Below are 22,945 nucleotides of genomic sequence, written 5' to 3'. Positions count from 1 at the left end.
CTCAGCGTGTTGTGAGCGTGTGAAACAAGCTGCCAGCACAACTGGCATGCAAACTCAATTTCAATGTCTAAGAGAAGTTTGGATTGGTACATGGACGGTAAGGGTATGGAGGGCTATGGTCCCAGTGCAGGTCAATTGGAGGGGGCACTTTAAATGGTGCAACATGGACTAGATGGGCTGAAGGGCCTGTTTCTATGCTGTACTTTTCTATGAATCTATGACACTCGATGCAATGTATGGCCTCATATCAAATCCAAAATTGTGTGTTCATTTAAGAAGGTATAAAAGGATCAGACACAAAATGCTGGGGAATTCAGCAGGTCAGGCAGCATCTATGGAGAGGAATAAAGAACTGACACTTTGGGCTGAGGCCCTACATCGGGTCTGAAAAAGAAGGGAGAAGATTAAGAAGGTCGAGGGAGGTGATGGAGTACAAGCTAGAAGGTGATAGGTGAAGCCAGGTGGGGAGGAGAGGGGGTGTGAAGTGAGAAGCTGGGAGGTGGTAGGTGGAAAAGGCAAAGGGCTGAAGAAGAAGGAATCTAATAGGAGAGGAGAGTGGACCATGGGAAGGAGGATGGAAACCAAAGGGAGATGACTAGAAGAGAAGGGGCAAGAGGGGAGCCAGAATGGGGAATGGAAAGAGGGAGAAAGGGTTTGGGGAGAAATTACCTGAAGCTAAAGAAATCAATGTTCACGCTGTCAGTTTGGAGGCTATCCGGTCAGAATATGAGGTGTAGCTCGTGCAACCTGACAGTGGTCTCATCCTTGTATTTGAAGTGGCAGTTGTATTAAAATGGTTGGTTACCAGGATTCCTGCTTGGTAGAGCAAAGGTGTTTATGATATTAGATGATTCTGTTTCTTCAGAGTGTTGTAAAACTTAGGAATTCTGTACCCCTTCATGTGGGTGGAGACCCTGAGCAACACAAAGTGCTAGAGGAACTCAGCAAGTCAGGTAGCATCAATGGAGGGGAATTACTTGAGGTTTTGGGCCAAGACAATTCATTAGTCATTGAGTATTTTCAGAGCTGAGACAGACCAGATTTTTGATCTATAAAATTACCAAAGAATTATGTCAAAAGGGGGGAAAATGGAATTGAGGCCTAGATCAAGCTCTAGCGGCCATTTGACTGAATACTGTTCCTTTTTCTTGTACTCACATGTATTCTTACAACACCTATTTCCAATAAAGGGGACACTTTTTATGACATTGGTCAGAGAGCACTTGGAAGTATTGTGAGCAGTTTTGGGCTATTATCTAAGAAGGAGTGTGCTGGCATTGCAGAGGATCCTGAGGAGGTTCACAAGAATGATTCTGGGAATGAAAGGGTTAATGTGTGAGAAACTGTTTGAAGCTCTGGGCCTGTACACACTGGAGTTTGGAAGAATAAGAGGGGATCTCATAGATAGAGTGGATGTGGAGAGGATGTTTCCTGTAGTAGGGGAGATTAAGACCAGAGGGCATAGCCTCAGAATAGAAGGATGTCACTTTAAAGCAGGGACGAGAAGGAAATATTTCAGCCAGAGGGTGGGGAATCTGTGAAATTCATTGCCACAGACAGCTGTGGAAGCCAAGTCATTGGGTATATTTAAAGCCAAAGTTGATAAGTTCTTGATTAGTAAGAGTGTCAAAAGTTATGAGGGGAAGTCAGGAGAATGGGTTGAGAGGGATAATAAATCAGCCATGATAGAATGTTGGAGCAGACTCGATTGATTGAATGGCCTAATTCTGCACCTATGGTCTTATGGTCTATGATTTAAAATGTTATCTTTGCCTTGTTGGGCATTTATTGAAATGTAGATTTTTACCTGAGACTATATACCCACTGTGTATATGCTTCTTTCTAGGAATGAGAAAAAGTACGTGGAAAAATATTGGAAAGAAGTTCAAGTTGGGGATTTTGTTCGCCTGCGATGCAATGAAATCATCCCTGCCGACATCCTGCTGTTGTATTCCAGTGATCCTGACGGTCTCTGCCACATTGAAACGGCTAATCTCGATGGAGAGACCAACCTCAAGCAGCGACAGGTTATTAAGGGGCTTACAGAGCTGGTAAGCAACTTTACAACAATTTTGACTTCTTTGCCATCAATTCTCAGAGGCTATTTGGTTCATTGTGTTGTACAATAACTTAGAAAGAGCATTCCAATTGATCCCATTCTCATTGAACATAGGATAGAAACAGGCCCTTCAGCCCACAATGTTGTGCCAAACTAATTTAAACCAGTAATTGAATATATTTCTAAACTAATCCCTGGGTGGTGGGGTGGAGATATGTTTCTATGAAAGGAGATATCAGGCGCACCTTTCCTTCGCTAGCCTGCAGGTCACCCTTGGGCAAGGTGTAGCATCTGCTTAACCCACCCGATCAGGGTCACGTGAAGACATGGGCACAGGTGGTGGATGATCATTTGAGCAGCTAGTGCATATCATAAGTCCTGGTTACGTAACCACTGGCGCTAGGCAGGCAATCCCTGAAGAGTTTTGATAATGGCCAGGGTCACCCATCTTGTAAAGATATTGCCCAGAAGAAGGCAGTGGCAAACCACTTCTGTAGAAAAATGTGCCAAGCACAATCACGGTTATTGATACCATGGTCGCCCACATCATTAAGACACATGATGATGATGAACCTAATCCTTGATACAATGTCCACATCCCACCATTCTGTGCACATTCACGTGCCTATGTCAGAGCCACTTAAATGCATCTGTCATTTCTGCCTCCACTACCACTCCTGGCAGCACATCCCAGACATCTTACCACTCACTCTGTAAAAAAGACATACCTTGCATAGCTCCTTTGATCTTAGCCTCCCTCACCTTAAAAGCATGCTCTTACCCTTTCACCCTTTCTTGTTCCTTTCTTCAAATGGCTCCAGTTCTTTGCATTTCTAAGCAAAAAGAGCAATGTACAATATTAGACTTTGGTTTGTAAAGTTATATACAGGAATATGAAATAATCAGAAATTTAAAGTAAAAAATAATGAAAATTACACCCAGTAGGTAATGCAGAATCTGAAAGAGATGGAGTTTTAGCAGATGGAATTTATTGCTACAGTTAGCAGGGAAGGCCATGCATTGGCTTTATTTATAGCGGAGGTAGACAGGTTTTTGACTGGTTTCCAGAAGATTACAGAAAGAAGGCATGAGAATGGGGTTGAGAGGGATAATAAATCAGCCATGATGGAATGCGGAGCAATGGGCTGAATGGCCTAATTCTGTTCTTCTGTCTTATGCTCCCTTCACTTAATCAAGACTACTGTTGAATGGAAGGTTTCCACATGAGAGAGACAACATTGATTACAGCATCTCACATTGACAATTTACATTGAAGCCCAACCTTCAGTTCTCACAAATGCAATTTAAAGGCTCATTCCTCCAGTACATTTCCAAATGAAGCCTCTTTTCTTTATTTGCTGATATCTTTTCCAACTGTAGCTTCTTTCCTAAAGATGTTACAGTATGGATATTAGAAACCATGATTTGATTGCAACAAATCCCCTAATTGTTTGCTAGATTACAAATAAAAGCAAATTTTAGTATTGTCCATTATTGGCAGTACATTCTTGACGTGAGATTCCAATATTTTTATTAAAAGTCAGCCTGTTCAATTAATACTTAATATTACCAGATAAGCTTATTGGTCACTGTCCACAGATAATTCTGTTTAGATCTATTTCTAAGTTTCCTTCTTCTTCAGACGAGGGCCTATTTGCTCACTTGGGATGTTATTGGCCTCACTTGTTAATTGAAAGCAAGTATTTGTTCTTGGAGCCTTCACCTTATATACTGTATTTAACTCTCGTCAGAACTATTATTCTGCTTTTGTCTTTTGGGAGTCCCAGTAAAATTCATCAGTAGTTCAAGAAACATTTCACCATTCCCCACTCACAATTCACACCGTTCCCTAACCCTTGTCCTCTCCATGTGAATTTTTCAACATCTGCAAGAACTCTTGTATACTTTTTACTCTTCTATCTGCTGCTAAATAAGATCTTTGACTTATCCAGTTAATACATAGAGGTTTTTTTTAAGGACAAACTGTCGTCCTCTTCGAGCGGAGGAAACCAAGACAAGATTTTATGCCCACTGAGTGCATTTGAATTCCTCATTACAGGTTGGATCAGAATTTTATCTGACTCAGCACAATGAAAGTTTGATAGGTTATTGATCTGCAAAGCTTGAAACTTGCTAACGTGGGTAGGACCTTTTTACTTTAGAACAATTAATACCAATTGAAAACATTACTGATTGCTAAATGCACAGTAGCTACTTTGTTATGTACCTCCTCTAACTAATAAAGTGGACATTTGCATCATACACTGGGGTGCTCTCTACAGTTACCTGATGAGGTAACGGTATCCCTTGGCCAGGAGCAGATGTCGTCAGGAGCTGCCCAACCTTCCTAGAGTGTTTCAATCCTTAACCACTACACTCTCCAGTTGGTGGGTCAGCAGTGGTGGCCAGGTCACTGCCCATCTGCTCTTGACTTCCAGCTCAACTTCCCTCATCCGCTCCATATCCAGCAAGAGGCTCTTTCTGCTTCCTCCCCCATCCTGCGAGCTGCTTGGTTCTTGCTCTTTTTATCAAGGCCCAGCACAGGCAGCAAACTCCATCCTGATCTTGCTGGGGATCCTCTACAGCTGATCTCCATGTGGAATAGCCTTGTCTGCCATCCTTTGTTCCTGCACTCCTGGAATAAGGACTGGTACTTCAGGGCCTTCCTCTCATGAACCTCCTTGCATCCTTCCTCCCATGGTACTGTGAGCTCCTCCAGAATGATTTTCTTGTCTTCGGTGGACCACAGTACAATGTGTGGTTTGTATGACCTCCGGGAACGGTGGCTTCCTCCCCACATCGACCCTCCTCTTCCACGATTTGGCAGTTTGCAGCAGACTGGATTTAGGCCTCTTTGATATGACTGCCGCGGCCCTCTTCCTTGATTAAAGTGACTGCCCTGTTTGGCTCCCTGCCAGCTGGTCACTTTGTACACCTCTCCCGCTCCGGTGTGTCAGCAAGGGACAGCAGGACCTTGTTGTGGCGCCACCCGTCCCGTCCTTGAGTTAAAACTGTTTTGCATCCTGATGGTATATGTGCCAGTGAACGCCGCTGACCACAAAGCTTGCAGTTAGGGTCTTCCCTCAGCCCCCATGTATGCAGCTGTGCTGGTGTAGGGAGAGTGTCATACACAGACCATAGGAGGAAAGAAATGTAAAAGGGTTCCAGTCTCCAAAGCTCTGCCCAAGTGATCTTGCGCTTGGGAAAATCCCATTTCATCCAGGCGCCCTGTGACCTCAACTGCACTGCCTTCGATAATGGCTTTTTGTCCTCATAGTTCCGTACCTCTCGCTGGACCCAATCACGCCTGTCCCTTGCACTTGCACTCTCCCATTGTCGGAAGTGTGCCGAGCCGAGGCCTTGCCATCCCAGGCATAGGTTGCCAATGATGTCTCTCAATTGCAGAGAGTTCACTGCTAGGTCTATGGCTGAGTTGGTAGCCCACTTTCTGCCCAATCTTGTGACTCCCGCTTGGTTTATTAGCTTGTCATAGGAGCCCCTCAGTGTATGTTTGTGGTCTTCTGCTGCTGTAGCCCATCCACTTCAAGGTTCGATGTGTTGTGCATTCAGAGATGCTCTTCTGCCCACTACTGTTGTAACTCATAGTTAGATGAGTTACTGTCGCCTTCCGGTCAGCTTGAATCAGTCTGGCCATTCTCCACTGACCCTCTCATTATCTCCCACAGAACTGCTGCTCACTGAATGTTTTTTCAAGACCATAAGATATAGGAGCAGAATTAGGCCACTCAGCCCATCGAATCTGCTCTGCCTTTCCACTACATTCTATTATTATCCTTCTCAACCCCATTCTCCTGCCTTCTCTCTGTAACCTTTGAAGCCCTGACTAACCAAGAACCTAACATCCTCTGCGTTAAATGTACAAAATTAACTTCACAGCCATCTATGGTAATGAATTCCACAGATTCACTACCCTCTAGCCAAAGACATTCCTTATCACCTCTGTTCTAAATGGATGTCTCTATACTCTGGTCCTAGACTTACCCACTATACGAAACATTCTCTCTACATCCAACCTTTGAATATTCAGTAGGTTTCAATGAGATACCCCTCATTCTTCTAAACTCTAGTGAGCACCTGCCCAGAGCAATCAAGTGCTCCTCATATGTTAACCCTTTCATTCCTGGAATTATTCTCGTGAACAACCTCTGGAGCCTCTCAAATGCCAACACGTCTTTTCTTAGATAAGAGGCCCAAAACTGCTCAGGTGCAGTCTGACTCATACCTTGCAAAGCCTCTGCATCACATCCTTGCTCTTATATCCTAACCCTCTCGAAATGAATGCTGATGTTGTATTTGCCTTCCTTACCACCAACTCAATCTGCAAGTTAATATTTAGGGAATCCTACACAAGGAATCCCAAGTCCCTTTGCAATTCAGATTTTTTTCATTCTCACCTTACTTAGAAAATATTCTACACCATTATTCCTTCTACCAAAGTGCTTGATCCCTGCACTATATTTCACCTGCCATTTCCTTGCCCATTCTCCCAATCTGTCCAAGTCCTTGTGCATACTCCCTGCTTCCTCAACACTGCCTACCCTCCACACATTTTTGTATCATCTGCCACAATGCCATCGGCTCCATGATCCAAACCGTTGACATATAACGTAAAAAGAAGCGGTCCCAATGCCAACCCCATGGCACACCACACTAACAGCCAACCAGAATAGGCCCCTTTTATTCCCACTGCTGTCTGCTGACAGTCAGCCAATCTTCTATCCATGCTAATATCTTTCCTGTATGATCATGGGTTCTTATCTTGTTAAGCAGCCTCATGTGTGGCATTTTGTCAAAGGTCTTCTGCAAATCCAAGTAAACAACATCTGCTGACTCTTTGTCTACCCTGCCTGTTTTTTCCTTATAAGTTCCAACATATTTGTCAGGCAAGATTTCTCCTTAAGGAAACCATACTGACTTTGTCCTACTTCATCATGCAACTCAGGTACCCTGAAATCTCATCCCCAATTATAGATTCCAACATCTGCCCAGCCACTGGTGTCAGGCTAACTGACATATAATTTCCTTTCTTCTGCCTCCCTCCCTTCTTAAAAAATGCAGTGGCATTTACAATTTCCCGTCCCCTGGATCTATCCCAGAACCTGGCGATTCTTGAAAGATTATTACTACTCCCGCCACAATTTCTTCAGCTACCTCTTTGAGAACCTTGGAGGTGTAGTCCATCTGGTCCAAATGACTTATCTACCTTCAGACCTTTCAGCTTTCCACCACCTTCTCCTTAGTAATAAAAACTACACTTACTTATGCCCTGTTACATTTGAATTTCTGGCGTACTGCTAGTATCTTCCACAGTGAAGACTGATGTAAAATATCTGTTCTGTCATCATCCCTCCTAGTGTCCACTTCGGTGAACTTTGGCCAGCTCCTCTCTCGTGCCTCTGTAATTCCCTTTATTCCATTGTAATTCTGACTTTATTTTCTCCCTCTCAAATGACAGGGTGAATTCTATCAACCCTACCTCCTAAGTATTCCCTTACCTGAAGCTCCCTTATACAATCTGGTTCATTTCACAACACTCAATCCAGAATTGCCTTTACCCCTAATGGGCTCAACCATAAGCTGCTCTAAAAAGCCATCTCGTAAGCATTCTACCAATTCCTGTCAGAAGAGATCCAATACCTTCTGATTTTCCCAATCTACCTGTATATTGAAGTACCCCTGACTGTTGTAACATTGCCCTTATTACATGCCTTTTCTATTTCCCATTGAAATTTACAGTGTATTCCACATCCTGATGACTATTCAGAGGCCTGTATATAACTCCTATCAGGGTCTTTTCACCCTTGCAGTTTCTGAACTCTACCCATAAGGATTCTACATCTTCCAATCCTATGTCACCTCTTTCTAAGGATTTGAGTTCACTTTTACAAACAGTGCCACCCCACCCCTCTGCCTATCTGCCTGTCCTTTCGAGATGAAGTGTATCCTAAAATGTTCATCTCCCAACTATGATCTTTCAGCCACAACTTAGTGATGCCCACAAAGTCATACCTGACAATATCTAACTGTGCTATAAGATCATCTGCCTTATTCCTTATGCTGTCCTGTATTCATCATCCTTTTCAATTTTGTTGTTCTTCAATCCATCCCACTGACTGCAGTTTTACTGTATTTTCTGCCTGTCTTTCTTTACAGTCTAACTACACAATGAATCAGCTTGTACACCAAGTGCCCAGTCCTCAGCCCTATCACTCCGGTTCCCGTATCCCTGCCAAATTAACTTAAACCCTTCTCACAGCTCTGGCAAACTTGCCAGCAAGGATATTGGTACCCCCTCGGGTTCAGGTGTAACCGGTCCTTTTAGTACAGGTCATAACTTCTCCAGAGGAGAGCGCAATGATTGAGAAATCTAAACTCTGCCCCCCGCATCACTTCTTCAGCCACTCATTCATCTGTACCATCATACTGTTTCTGCCCTGGCTAAGTCATGGTATTGTTTTACCCATGAAGGGTGTAGAGGTGTGTTTGAAGTTTTATATAGTTACTTGTTCCAAATTTTGGTGATTGTGCCAATGTAGATTTTCTTCTGAGTTACTTGGAAAGCCTTCCATTTACAACTTCATCTAGAAATTTTTACTACAACACCATTTATCTTTTATTGTTTATTGTTTTGCAAATCTATCTGTTGCCATACAATATATTATCCAGCTCAGGGTCCATAGGGACAGATTGACTCAAAGCACCCATATGGCATTTCACTCAGAGGAATTGATTTAAAGAATTTTGTTTAAAATCTTCTCCAGGAATGCAACCCTATTGTAAATTGAGGAATGTTTTATATGCGTTTCTTCGCTGTCACACATTCTCCTGATACAACTGCTGTTTTTATCAACAGCTAAAAGAAATCGTTTATTGTTCCAATCTTTAGTGAAACCAGATGAATGCTGGAGGAACTCAGTAGGCCAGGCGGCATCCATAGAAGTGAATAAACAGGCAATGTTTCGGGCCAGGAGCCTTCTTCGGGACTGGAAAGGAAGGTGAGGGAGGGGAAGGAAGATAGCTAGAAAGTGATAGGTGAAGCCACCCACATCAAAGTTGCTGGTGAACGCAGCAGGCCAGGCAGCATCTCTGGGAAGAGGTACAGTCGACGTTTCAGGCCGAGACCCTTCGTCAGGACTAACTGAAGGAAGAGTTAGTAAGAGATATGAAAGTGGGAGGGGGAGGGGGAGATCCGAAATGATAGGAGAAGACAGGAGGGGCAGGGATGAAGCCAAGAGCTGGACAGGTGATTGGCAAAGGGGGTATGAGAGGATCATGGGACAGGAGGCCCAGGGAGAAAGACAAAAGTGGGGGGGGGGGGAACCCAGAGGATGGGCAAGGGGTATAGTCAGAGGGACAGAGGGAGAAAAAGGAGAGTGAGAGAAAGAATGTGTGTGTAAAAATAAATAACGGATGGGGTATGAGGGGGAGGTGGGGCATTAGCGGAAGTCTGGGTAGCCTCCAACCTGATGGCATGAACATTGACTTCTCTAACTTCCGCTAATGCCCCACCTGCCCCTCGTACCCCATCCGTTATTTATTTTTACACACAGATTCTTTCTCTCACTCTCCTTTTTCTCCCTCTGTCCCTCTGACTATACCCCTTGCCCGTCCTCTAGGTTCCCCCCCCCCGTCGTTCTCCCCGGGCCTCCTGTCCCATGATCCTCTCATATCCCCTTTGCCAATCACCTGTCCAGCTCTTGGCTCCATCCCTCCCCCTCCTGTCTTCCCCTATCATTTTGGATCTCCCCCTCCCCCTCCCAATTTCAAATTTCTTACTAGCTCTTCCTTCAGTTAGTCCTGATGAAGGGTCTCGGCCTGAAACGTCAACTGTACCTCTTCCTAGAGATGCTGCCTGGCCTGCTGCGTTCACCAGCAACTTTGATGTGTGTTGCTTGAATTTCTAGCATCTGCAGAATTCCTGTTGATAGGTGAAGCCAGGTGGGTAGGAAAGGTAAAGGGCTGGAGGGGAAGGAATCTGATAGGAGAGGAGAGTGGACCATAAGAGAAAGGGAAGGAGGAGATGACCGAGGGGAAGGTGATAGGTGAGCGGGGGTAAGAGGCCAGAGGGGGAAATAGAAGAAGAATGGAGGGGAAGGGAAAGTAATTTTTATGGGAAGGAGAAATTGATAATTATGCCATCAGGTTGGAGATTACCCAGATGGAATATAAGGCATTGCTCCTCCGCATTGAGGGTGGCTTCATCATAGCACAAGAGAAAACCATGGACCAACGTGTCAGAACAGGAATGGGAATCGGAATTAAGATGTTTGGCCACCAGGAAGTTCCGCTTTTGGTGGATGGAGCGGAGGTGCTTGACGAAATAGAGCCCAAGCTTACAAAGGGTCTCACACAGTCTTCCAATCTGCGCCTCGTGAGGCATGAAAATGCCCGACGCAGGCCTCTCATGGTCTGAGTCGACGTTCCCTCCCCTCACCAATGTAGAGGAGATTGCCCTGGAATCACTGGGCACAATAGACAACCCAAGCAGATTCGCAGGTGAAGTGTTGCCTTGCTTGGAAGGACTGTTTTGGGTCCTGAATCAAGGTGAGGGAGGAGGTGAATGGGCAGGTGTAGCACTTTGGCCACTTGCAGGTATAAGTGCTGAGAGGGAGATTAATGGGGAGGGACGAATGGACAAGGAAGTCACAGGGGGGGAATCCCTGTGGAAAGCGGAGGTAGGGGGGAAGATAAAGATATCTTTGGTGGTAGGATCCCTTTGGAGACGGTGGAAGTTGTAGGGAATGATGCAGGGGCTCATGTGGTGGTAGGTAAGGACAGCAGGAACTCTATCACTGTTAAGGCCGTGGGAATATGGTTCTCAAGCTACCATGATCTCGGTCCCCCAGGAGCAACTGAGAAGAGTTCAGTGAATGAGAGAGGTGGGCTATGAAAATGAAAAGAGATAAATGTGCTGAAAAGATGTGCAAAATGAAAAAGAGAAAGACAAGGAATTGGAAAATATTTGTAAGGAGTGCATGCAGGAGAGGGGAAAGTATTATCTCGCATAAAAGAAAAAAAGCTGATATGAGACATTATTATTGAGCCAGTGAGAGAGGAAAAGGGGGATAGGCCAGAAGCCAGATTAATTGGAGGAATCAAGAACAATACAGAGATTGTTATTAGGGTATATCCTAACCGTGCTGTATATAGGGCTCCACACTTGAACTGGGAGAATCTACAATGGAAGTTTAGAAGATTTTTCCTTCAACTTTTGTACCCAGAGTGAAATGTCACTCTGGACCTATATGATTTATATAGTGCATCTTTCATCAGTAATACACATGAAAATGCAAAACCCAGCATATCTTAGAGGGATTGATCATTTATTATTCTGTACAGAAATGAACTTCTATTTTTACGGGCAGGAATCAAGCTTCCCTGTTGGGTGGGTAATGGTCTGTAGAAGCCTCTGGGGTTATCCCTAGCATGATGGGGTGCATTTTACCTGCATCAGATCTGAGACCTTCGACAATATCCCACACCATATGAGAGCCAAAGCATTACTCACTACTCATTCTGGGCTGCTTTAGAAATCAGGAGATACTGTGGATTATTTGTAGGGCTAATAGCTTTGAAATAGAAAGGCAGACTAAAGATTTGGGTAGAGTTGTTTGATTGGAGCTGGAAGAGATCAGTAACTTAATAATTCCCTGTGCAGTTTGAGGACTGAATCAGTCTGTTACTGCCAAGGTTTTCCCTTGTGGCTTTTTGCAGCTTTGCTCACACTTGGCAGATTTTCGTTTAATCATTCCACTTCATTCCCAACTGTATGCCATAAATAGATCAATACAGTGCAGCCTCTTTCCTCATTTACCTGCTCTTTAAATGCTGTGAGACTAGTTCATGTGTGACCTATAAACTTTGATGGATTCAACAACAGAATCAGAATCAGGTTTAATATCATTGGCATATGTCGTTAAATTTGTTGACTTTGCAGCAACAGAACAATACGATACATGATAATATAAAAAACATGAATTACAGTAATTATACATACTGATAATTAAATAGTTAAGCAAGTAATGCAATAAAAAATAGTGAGGTAGTGTTCATGGGTTCAGTGTCTCTCATCGCTCTTCATTAGAAGGTTACTTTTTTAATTAAAAAAATTAATTTTATTGTTTCATGTGGCCTTTGCTCAAGGTGGAAGGCACCAGAGTAAATGCCTCTTAGATGTGCTTTAACGACTTGTTAACGACTGTCCTGAGAAGAATAAGAACAAGCTATTCTGTGCTCTCTCACACCAGTCCAGACAAGTGCCTATCAGTAGGTGCAGTCTTACGTTGACTGATATGATGCCACAGTAAGGCTGTAGGGATTGCCTCTAGATAGATACCCTGAAGCCGGAGAGACCTAATAAAAGCAGAAAAACTTTAGTGTTTGATGAAAACAGAAGAGATTGAGGTCAGGAAGATCAGCCTGATTCACTAACGCTCTGTATTGAAGGAGAGACCCATACAAATGCCTCTTTCACTGTTTCGCTCGGAGGACATTTACAGTACATCAAGATCTGGACTGTGACCACAGAGACTAGGCATCTGACTATTCAGTCTGTAGATTGGAGACAGCAGCTGAACATTGACATCAGGAACACATTGTTCTGGAAATAAGTACACAAGACATGCCATTACAAGGTCTCTTATTAAGAATGGAGTTTTCTTATCAAGCACTCAGGTTAGGACTATATGAACCTTTTGGCTTTAAAATGGTTTAAACATAGAGAAGGAGGCTTCCTGCTCAAACTGAAAACACAGCTGAGAAGGATGCAGGACTCTTACCATCTTTTATATTTCTTCCCTGACCAATGCTGAGTTACCTGAGCCAGGAGGTGGTCAGTCTGTGTGAATCCGTTGCCACAGATGGCTGCGGAGGCCAAGTCATTGGGTTTATTTAAAGTGGAGGTTAATAGGTGCTTAATTAGTAAGGGAGTCAAAGGTTATGGGGAAAAGACATGAAGATGGAGTTGAAAGGGAAAACAAATCAGCCGTGATCAAATGGCAGAGCAGCTTTGATGACCAAAATGAGCTAGTTCTGCTCCTTATGGTCTTACCCTGGTAGAGAATTGCCACAGAAGTGTTGGGCCAAATGGCCTCCTCTTATACTGTAACCATCTGTTTTCCTTAAATTTGTGATATTAGACCATAAGACATAGAAGCAGAATTAGGCCATTTGGCCCATTGGTTCTGCTCCTCCATTCTATCATGGCTGATTTATCATCTCTCTCAGCTCCGTTCTCTTGCCTTTTCCCCATAACCTTTGACACTGACTAATTTGGGGCATCATGGTAGTGTAGCAGTTACTGCAATGCTAGTACAGCTTGGAGCATTCCAGGGGTTCAGAGGTCAATTCTGGCACTGTCTGTAAGGAGTTTCTACATTCTCCCCATGCGTGTGTGGGTTTCCTCTGGGTTTCCTCCCACGGTCCAAGGACCTACCAGTTAGTAGTTTAATTGGTGATTCTGAATTGTCCTGTGATTAGGCTAGTGTTAAATAGGTGGGCTGCTGGAAGGTGTGGCTCGTTGGGCTGGAGGGCCCTGTTCCACGTGGTAAATTAAAATAAGCAATTTTCATAGAGGGTACCTAATCATCAGAAGTGCCTTGTGATTAAGATGAGCAAACTAAAAGCAGGTCAGCTAGATTTGTAGTTCCTCACCATGGTTTCAGCTTTGGATCATTCTTCCACCTTCACTTTGAACAGAAACGTGGAACTGATAACTGAAATCAAGGTGGTGGCCCGCTGGAGCATTGTCATTTGCAGAAATGGACTTTGAAGTGCTCAGCAAACATTCCAACATCAGTGCAGAGAATGTTAAAGCTCATGGTTTCAAATGGAAACTGACAGAAAACCAAGCCGAGCCCCTGAAGTCATGTGCAAAGAAACTAGGAACTAACAACAAAACCGCTTAGTCTGAAAAAAGAATTTATAAATTTATAATGTACTCTTCTCCATCTTCAACCTTGACCACTTGTGACCAGTGCCATCAGAAAGGTGTCCATCCTTTTCTTCTCTGCGTGTTTAGTAATCTGGTAGTGATGCGATCACTCAAGTTGAGTGTGATGCTTTCCAAAGAGATTGCCTATTGCCGGATCTTCAGGTGGCTGCAGAGGCCAGTCCAGGATCCACACAAGTGGAGAATGCCTGTGCGTGACTGTGTTTAGCATGGGGAGGCTGATGCACGGGCGTCAGTGTACTTGTTAGATCGAGGCCAGCTCCGCTGTTGAGTCTTGGTTGGATTGCACTTTTCTAGAACCTCCCCCTTGACCTTACTAGGAGCGAAGCACCATATGGATAAACTCCAGAGAGCAACATGATGATCTCCGGAGAAACTAGTTGTCTTCCATAAAGTCAGTGCACCAAAATCCCAGTAACCTGTCACACTTGGGTCTTTGGTGGTGCCAGGCTGACAGACTTTCTGGACTATTTAATTGATGTTTCAAGGGAGTGCAGGAAAGAGGGCCTCAGTGTCTTTAAAGGAGCATGGGAAACAGGGCCCTGGTAAATTTAAAGGGAGTGCTCAGGAGCTAGATTGTCATGAGTTCCAAATAACTGGATAGCAGCTTCTCAGAATTTTACTAAGCATAGCTTAAACCAAAAACAGGTGTTTTCACTTGTTTTATGAGCACCAGTTTGGGGAAATCGGTGCAGATTTGGCATGTCATCTAAAACTTTGACACACTTCTTGTGATGCACAGTGGCGAGTATCCTGACTGGATGCATTACAGCCTGGTATGAAAACACTAATGCCCATGAATGGAAAAACCTATAAAAAGTGTTGGGTACAGCCCAGTCCTTCACTAGTAAAGCCCTCCCTAACATTAAGCTTAGCTACAGGGAGTGCTAACACAAGAAAGCAGTGTCTATCATCAAACATGCTATGATCTAGTCCATGCTCTCTCTTCACTGCTGCCATCAGGAAGGAGTGAATCTCTGGATTGTATATATGTTGACATATATGTACCTTGATAATAAAATTACTTTGAAATCTTATTGAACATATTCAAGATATAAATTCAACTGACCAGTGCACTATTTTGTCCTTTTGCATGTACTTCCCTTTGAAATCAACTTGATTGACTTTTTTCTTCCTTGCATCCATTGTATGTGTGTTTAGGAGACTGAATTTGACCCGATGAAGTTTAACAGTGTTATAGAATGTGAGAAGCCAAACAACGATCTGAACAGATTTCAAGGTTACATGTAAGTAGTATCCAGTCTCATATTCTTACCATTCTCGTCTTTGGCTGTCTCCTCCCATTGTTTGAGCCTGTGGCGCAAATATTGAAAAAGAACGTCTTACCTTCTCCACAAGCTTACCAGTTCACTGCCTGAATATTGTGGAGTCAGCTATCCGTTGGACTTTATTGGGTCCCATATGACTATAGTAACTGCCAGAGTGACTTCCACAGCCTGATGTAGTCACAGTGCAACTTCCGTTGAAGAGATGCTGGTCAACACTAAACTTGCACACCTGACGTGCAATAGGAGGTGTGGTTCATGCAGCCTAGGTGTCGTGGTGGTGGGCAGAGGACATAAAACAGTACAGCGCAGGAATAGATCCCTCTGCCTACTGCATTTGAGCCAAACATCTTGGCAAAATTAACTCCATCTCTTCTGCCTGTAATTGATCCATATCAATCTATCCCTTCATATTCACATGTTTATCTTAAGCCTCTTAAATGCCACTATCACATCTGCTTCTGGCAGCCCAACTCGCACACCCATCTCCCCCAGTTTAGAAAAAAATTGCTGTGCACATCTCCTTTAAACTTTCTCTCTCTCATCTTAAACGTGGGCACTTGACATCCCCCTCACCCCTGCGATCTGTGGCACTCATAAGTTTAATTTACATGAACTTTATACACAGAGGCCCTCCCCACCCCAACCAATTAGCCACAGGCAAATTACATTTCACTATCCCCATGTCTTTGCTGGTCTTATCCAGTTAAGCCTCACAGTTTCCAACCACACTTTTATTTTAGTGACGCTGTTATACCCTGATCCCAGTTGGGGGGGGGGGGTGGAAATTTGAAGGTGTGACCCCCTTGAAGCCATTTCAGTTTCGTCTAGAGATCTAACTATGGGGAAAAACTGTATTTTTGAAACTACCTTTTTCACAGTTCTTAATCCTGTATAAAAGCATAAAATACCTGAAATACTGAGCAGGCCAGGCAACATCTGTGTGAAGAAAAAGAGATTATAGAGCCCTCCAGCCCTTTAGCCAAGCTGATCCATGCTGATGAAGATTCCCATTTAACTAGTCCCATTTGCCCGTTTTTGGCAACATTTAAAAGGCACTTTGACAAGTATATTAAAGTGTATTATTTACATTATATATCTATATTACATGTGTTTTGTTAATGTACTCTTCTCAACCACTTCCCCTGGTATATAAAATGACCATTCTCTGGAAGACCCTTAAGTTCCTATTAAATCTCTCCCTTCTCACATTAAAACTATGCCCTCGAGCTCTAGGTTTCCCTAACCCATGGAAAAAAGACTGCATTAATGTGATCTGTGTCCCTCATGATTTTATACACCCCTGACAGATCACCCATCATTCTGCTACACTCCAGTGAAAAACGTCCCAATTGCTCAGTCTCTTGAGTCCAGTTCCTTGATCTGAAATATTAATCCTTCATTTTTTCTTTTCACGAGTGCTGTCTGACCTGCTGAGTTTTGCCAGCGTTTTTTTTTATTTAGGACGCCTATATATATATTTTTTGTTGATTTTCAGCTCCTAATCCGTTATGCTTAATCACTCAAGATGGAGAGGTTGTCATGTGTCTGTTATGTAAGGGAGCTCACTCAGTCAGCAGGATCATCAGGGCAGGCAACCTTGGGCTGTCAAAAGGCCAATATCACTGTATTTAACTCAAATTAATCTGACGTGTGTTTCATGTTTTTCTAAGAACAGATGCTGCTTTCACTCCATTAGTCTGCAGAAGCCTGGTTACTTCAGAGTACAGGGTGTGCGACGTGCACAATGCTTGATTGCTGAGGTTCTAATGGGTTCTGCTTACCTACATTAAAGCTTTCTATATTTATTTTTCATTTGAAATTGTGCTGTGTAATTTTCATAAATGCATCAACATGTTTCCTTTCCCATCCTGTTTATGTCCCAGAATATTCAATGTGCTAATAATATTGCCACATGTGCTTTAGTATCCATTATATTGAATTGCTAAGTATGTGTTCTTAAATGACAGTGCCAGGGAATAACTTAATCCTGGAAACTTGAATTAAAATAGTAAATTGTAAGCCAGCCATTTAATGGGGAAAACTGCTTAGTAAATAAACTTTGTCGATGTGTTGTGAGAGTGACCTCTATCTTCTGCCCTTTTCGGTAACAAGACATTAAAAGAGAAGAGAATATAATCCTGGATTTTTATTGCGTGCTGTGTACATACATCTATTGATGCTTCTGGACACATCTTCAGTGATGTTCCTGGAATCATCGGGTGTTTCAGGTCTTTCAACATCATACAACCTCCTCCAGGTGACCCAGCCGGGGCTGATCAGACCCCAGCTTGTGTCCAGATGGCTAGCTACTTATGACTCCATGGCTCCCCTCTTTTGAGCCACAGCCATCTTGAGGTCCTCTCTGCGGCATCGGTGGTACTGCGGATGGCTCTCCTCTTCCTCTCTCCCTCGATGCCCAAAATGCTGAAATACTCATTGTATGGGAAGAAAAATATCAGTGATAATGATTTTTATATTGAAGCAGCTTCCAACATGCAGAACCTCCATACTAGATTGGATACCTCCACAAACGAAACAGTTTTGTGTGGATGTATTTCAAAGGAGAGCAGTATCATTATCCATGAAGTGATTTGGGCCATTGAAGTGCTGATGAAGGGTCTCAGCCTGAAAAGTTGACTGTTAAATTCCTCCATAGATGCTACCTGATCTGCAGAGTTCCAGAATCAGAATCAGGTTTAATATCACCAACAGGTGTCGTGAAATTGGTGCTTTTGCTACAGCAGTACTGTACATCGAAATTGCAATACATAATAATAATAAATCTGGGGATTACAATAAATATATATAATAAAATAGTTAAATTAGTAGTGCAAAAAAAATGAGTGAAGTAGAGTTCATAGGTTCAATGTCCATTGAGAAATCAGATGGCAGGTATGGAAAACACGCTTCCTGAATCATAGAGTGTGTGCCTTCAGACTTCTGTACCTCCTTCCCAATGGTAGCAAGGAGTAGAGGGCATGCCCTGGCTGATGGGGGTCCGTAATGATGTATGCCGCCTTTTTGAGGCTTCGCTCCTTGAAGATGTTCTGGATGCTGTGGAAGCTGGTGCCCATGATAGGCCACCATTTTGTCTATGCTGAGCCAAAGGGCCTGCTTCCATGCTGAATGACTCCATGACTTACAATGTGCGCAGACTGCTTACTATGTTCTGACATTTTATCAGTGGCTCTTAAGTGTTTATAACAGAATTGCTGCTGTTAGTCTTTCTTTTGCTTGTATAAAGTCTGAATGATGAAGCAGTCCGGAAGGAGACATGGCCTACCTCTGCTCCTATATTTACCACAGGACAGAGCAGCTGTATTTGGTCTTGTCTCACTCTGTTCGTTCGTTTGCTGTTACAAAGTTTGAATGAAAAAACACAGGCAGAGTATTATTGACACACCCTAAATTATGTTCTCAGAGAATGTAACTTCAGGCAATGTACTGAATAATTTGAAGTAGCTTCTTGAGGGAGTGGCTGAAGCCAACAAACATTCAAAAGTTCAAAGTATACTTATTATCAATTGAGGAATACATTTTAAGAGAAAATGAAGGGAAATATGTTTCCTAGAAGTATGGTTAGGATGTTATGATGGTCATGGGAGCTTTGGGAAAATCAGGTTGATGCTGGATTCCAGGAGAAGGAATTTGTAGAATTATAGAACATCTTAAGGTTGGGCCTACTAAAGGCAATTCTGGATTGTGTGTTATGTATTGCATCTGATTTGATTAGGGAGCTTAAGTTAAAGGAAGCCTTCGGAGATAGTAATTATAATATGATAGAATTCCCCCTGCAGCTTGAGAGCGAGAAGCTAAAATTAGATGTATTAGTATTACAGTAGGAAAAAAAGGAATTACAGAGGCATTAGAGAGAAACTCACCTAGGTTGATTGGAAAGGGACACTAGCAGGGATGATGGCAAAGCAGCAATGGCTGGAGTTTCTGGGAGCAACCACTCTAAGAACTTATCAAACTCCACTTTAAAACATACCCAATGATTTGACCTTCACAGCTGGTCTGTGGCAATGAATTCCACAGATTTACCACCCACTAGCAAAAGAAATAACTCCTGATCTTTGTTTTAAAGAGACATTGTTTACTCTGTGCCCTCTGCTCCTAGACTCTCCCACTATTGGAAACATCTTCTCCATGTTCTCTGGAGAGTGGTCTTTTCTGTTTCCAATTAATTTCACCATTCAGTAACCATTCGAGAATTTTAACATTCTGAGCATAGAAGGACCCAGTTCTCCCTGAATATTATATTTCAAAAAGTTTTCAATCTATTCTTTTTGTCCAAAAGGGTTTATCATTTGACCCCCTCTGCTAAAAGTTGTGCCAGTAGTTGAATATTTTCTGTGGTTATGGACCTGTTTTCTTCCTGTAGTGGCTGATATTTAGGCCTTTGATTCCTATTGGTTGGAGGTGCACAGAAGATTTTGTGAGGTCCTGCGTGTTTTATGTTCTGAAGGCCACTTATATGGCCCATCTCGGATTTTCACCCAAATCAGGTGCAGAAAAATGGTTGGACAGCAGGTGAATTTCAAGAGTTAAAAACTCCAAGATTGTGCAATCATGATTGTTTCTGGAACAAAGGTATGATTTTTGCTGTCTGATGATATCAGTTAGTGTTGTAAGATCTGCAAACTCAAACTTTATGCTGCAGTAAATTCACGATGAACCTTTTGACAGGTGGATTACACTGGACTTTGCAATCACATAGGTCACTCATTTTCATATTAGAGATTAATATTCCTCATCAAAATGCTTTTTAAAATTTTTATTCTGATGATATGTTTCTCATTTAAAAGAACAATATTCCAACATTGATATTTAGCAGTTTTGGTCATGATGTCGTTTTACAACAAATGATATTTATTGCTGCTACTTCATCACTCCATCACACTATCATTTATTCGCCATTAGAGATCTCAGCCTGTGGCACAGAGAGACTGCAGTATGCTGTGAGATCCTAATGGCTTCAGATATCTAGACTAATCGAAGTTCCATGAGACATTGAACAAGGTAGTTTGTGTTGTGTATTTGCATTCCCTTCCTTTCTGTGTACCGTGGGTGACCCTTCCTTTGGCAAGTGTTTGTGCCACATTTAACTGACTGTGCTTTCTGCTTTGTCTGGCTGTTCTTCCAAAGGGACATCACAGCCTTCTTTGCCCCTTTTTCAACATGGACAGAAACAGGTTTTCTGGCCCAAATGGCCAACGTTGACCACAGCATCCTCCCTGCTCATCCCTGTTATCAATGTTCAAACTGTAACCCTCCAACCCCCTCCTCTCCATCTACCTATCCATATACCTCTTAAATGTTGCACGGTACCTGTCTCGACCATTGACCATTTCCGCTGACACTCATTCCAGGTACTCATGATCCTCGATGTAAAGAGGTACCCTCTTAGGTCTCTTTTAAATCCTTCCCCTCTTGTATGTGTGTCCTGACTCACCACTCCTGGGGCAAAGACTATGACTATATACCTTATCCATACTCCTTATGATTTTATAAACTTCTGTTAGGTCACCTCTCATTTTCCTGTGCTCCAGGGATAGATAAAGGGGATGCAGTGGATGTTGGTATATTTGGACTTTCAGAAGGCCTTTGACAAGGTGCCACACACAAGGCTGCTTGCCAGGTTAAGAGCCCATGGTATTGCAGGAAAGTTGCTAACATGGTTAGAGAATTGGCTGACTGGCAGGAAGCAGCAAGTGGGAATAAAAGGATCCTTACTTCTCCCCCTCCCCCTCCCACTTTCAAATCTCTTACTAACTCTTCCTTCAGTTAGTCCTGACGAAGGGTCTCGGCCTGAAACGTCGACTGTATCTCTTCCTAGAGATGCTGCCTGGCCTGCTGCGTTCACCAGCAACTTTGGTGTGTGATGCATAAAAGGATCCTTTTCTAGTTGACTGCCAGTGGCTAATGGTGTTCCGCAGGGGTCGGTGTTGGACCACTTCATTTTATGCTGTATATCAATGATTTAGATGATGAAATAGATGACTTTGTTGCCAAGTTTGCAGAAGATACGAAGATTGGTGGAGGGGCAGGTAGTGTTGAGGAAATAGGTAGGATGCAGAAGGACTTAGACAGATTAGGAGAATGGGCAAGAGAGTGGCAAATGAAATGCAATGTTGGAAAATGCATGGTCATGCACTTTGGTAGTAGAAATAAATGTGCGGACTATTTTCTAAACGGGGAGAATATCCAAAAATTTAAGATGCAAAGGAACTTGGCAGTCCTTGTGCAGAATACCCTAAAGGTTAACTTGCAGGTTGAGTCAGTGGTGAGGAAGGCTAATGCCATGTTAGTATTCATTTCAAGAGATCTAGAAGACAAGAGCAAGGATGTGATGCTGAGGCTTTATAGGGCTCTGATGAGGCCTCCCTTGAATATTGTGAACAGTTTTGGGGCCCTTAGAAAAGATGTGCAGGCATTGGAGACGGTCCAGAGGAGGTTCACAAGGATGATTCCAGGAATGAAAGGGTTATCTTACGAGGAACGTTTGATGGCTTTGGGTCTGTACTCGCTGGAATTCAGAAGGATGAGGGAGGATCTCAGTGAAACCTTTCGAATGTTGAAAGGCCTACATAGAGTAGATGTGGAAAGGATGTTTCCCATGGTGGGGGAGTCTAGGACAAGAGGGCACATCCTCAGGATAGAAGGGCACCCTTTCAAAACAGAGATGTGGAGAAATTTCTTTAGCCAAAGGATGGTGAATTTGTGGAATTTGTTGCAGCATGTAGTTGCGGAGGCCAGGTCATTGGGTGTATTTAAGGCAGAGATTGCTAGGTTCTTGATTGGACATGGCCTCAGGTTACGGCGAGAAGGCCGGAAATTGGGGTTGAGGAGAAGATTTTAAAAAAGAATCAGCCATGATTGAATGGTGGAGCAGACTCAATGGGCCAGATGGCCTAATTCTGCTCCTATGTCATATGGTCTAATAAGGATCCAGTATGGCTAACCTCTCTCTATCTATCTCTTTTTTTTTTGCCCTGCTGATTCTCCTTCTTAACCCTGGTTTTAAACATTTTATATTCATTGAGGGATTAATTCGTACCCAGCCGCCTAAAGTGATGTGTGCTCCCATCCTTTTCCTTACCTAAGACTCAATATCTCTCATCAGCCAGGGTTTCCTGAATTTGGTACGTCGAGCTTTCACCCTGGCAGTCCACAGAGTACCACGTGTTAAGTTTATTGATCGTTGTAAATTGTCCCGTGAATAGGCTTGGATTAAATTAGAGGATTGCTGGGTGGCGGGCCTGTTCCAAGCCGGAACTCAGTAGTGGTTCAATTTAATGTCAAAGAATGTATATAGTATACAACCTGAAATCCTGACTCTTCACAGACATCCGGAAAGCAGAGAGAAAAAAACAGAATGAGTGACAGAAAAAGTCCCCTCCTCCAACTTGTTCATGCAAAGAGCATCAGTCCTCCACACCACCCACTATGTGAGTAATAACAAGCCCCCAGATACCAGGATCTGTCGTCCATCAAAACCTACTGTTCTTCCCAACACCCTGCCATCTCAACAGGCCCTCTCTCTCACTAATGAGGGAGAGGGACATATCGTTCCCGCACAGCGAGAGGGGAGACCAACAGCTCGCTGTTTTCATGTTAACAATC

General features: G+C 43.2%; 1 protein-coding gene across 5 annotated transcripts in view; it reads left to right on the top strand.

Annotated features, from left to right (window-relative positions):
* The window catches only part of atp10a (ATPase phospholipid transporting 10A), a 393,032-nt gene that overhangs the window by 238,732 nt on the left and 131,355 nt on the right, over positions 1-22,945 (top strand). For all 5 annotated transcript variants that reach the window (XM_063054502.1, XM_063054499.1, XM_063054501.1 and 2 more), the window contains 2 exons: positions 1,847-2,051; positions 15,192-15,277. In XM_063054502.1, coding sequence (XP_062910572.1) covers positions 1,847-2,051; positions 15,192-15,277 — 291 coding nt within the window. The remainder of the gene's footprint in view (positions 1-1,846; positions 2,052-15,191; positions 15,278-22,945) is intronic.

This window comes from Mobula hypostoma, chromosome 7 (assembly GCF_963921235.1).
Source record: "Mobula hypostoma chromosome 7, sMobHyp1.1, whole genome shotgun sequence".
Classification (NCBI taxonomy): Eukaryota; Metazoa; Chordata; class Chondrichthyes; order Myliobatiformes; family Myliobatidae; genus Mobula; species Mobula hypostoma.
This window is presented reverse-complemented; position numbering and strand designations above follow the sequence as displayed.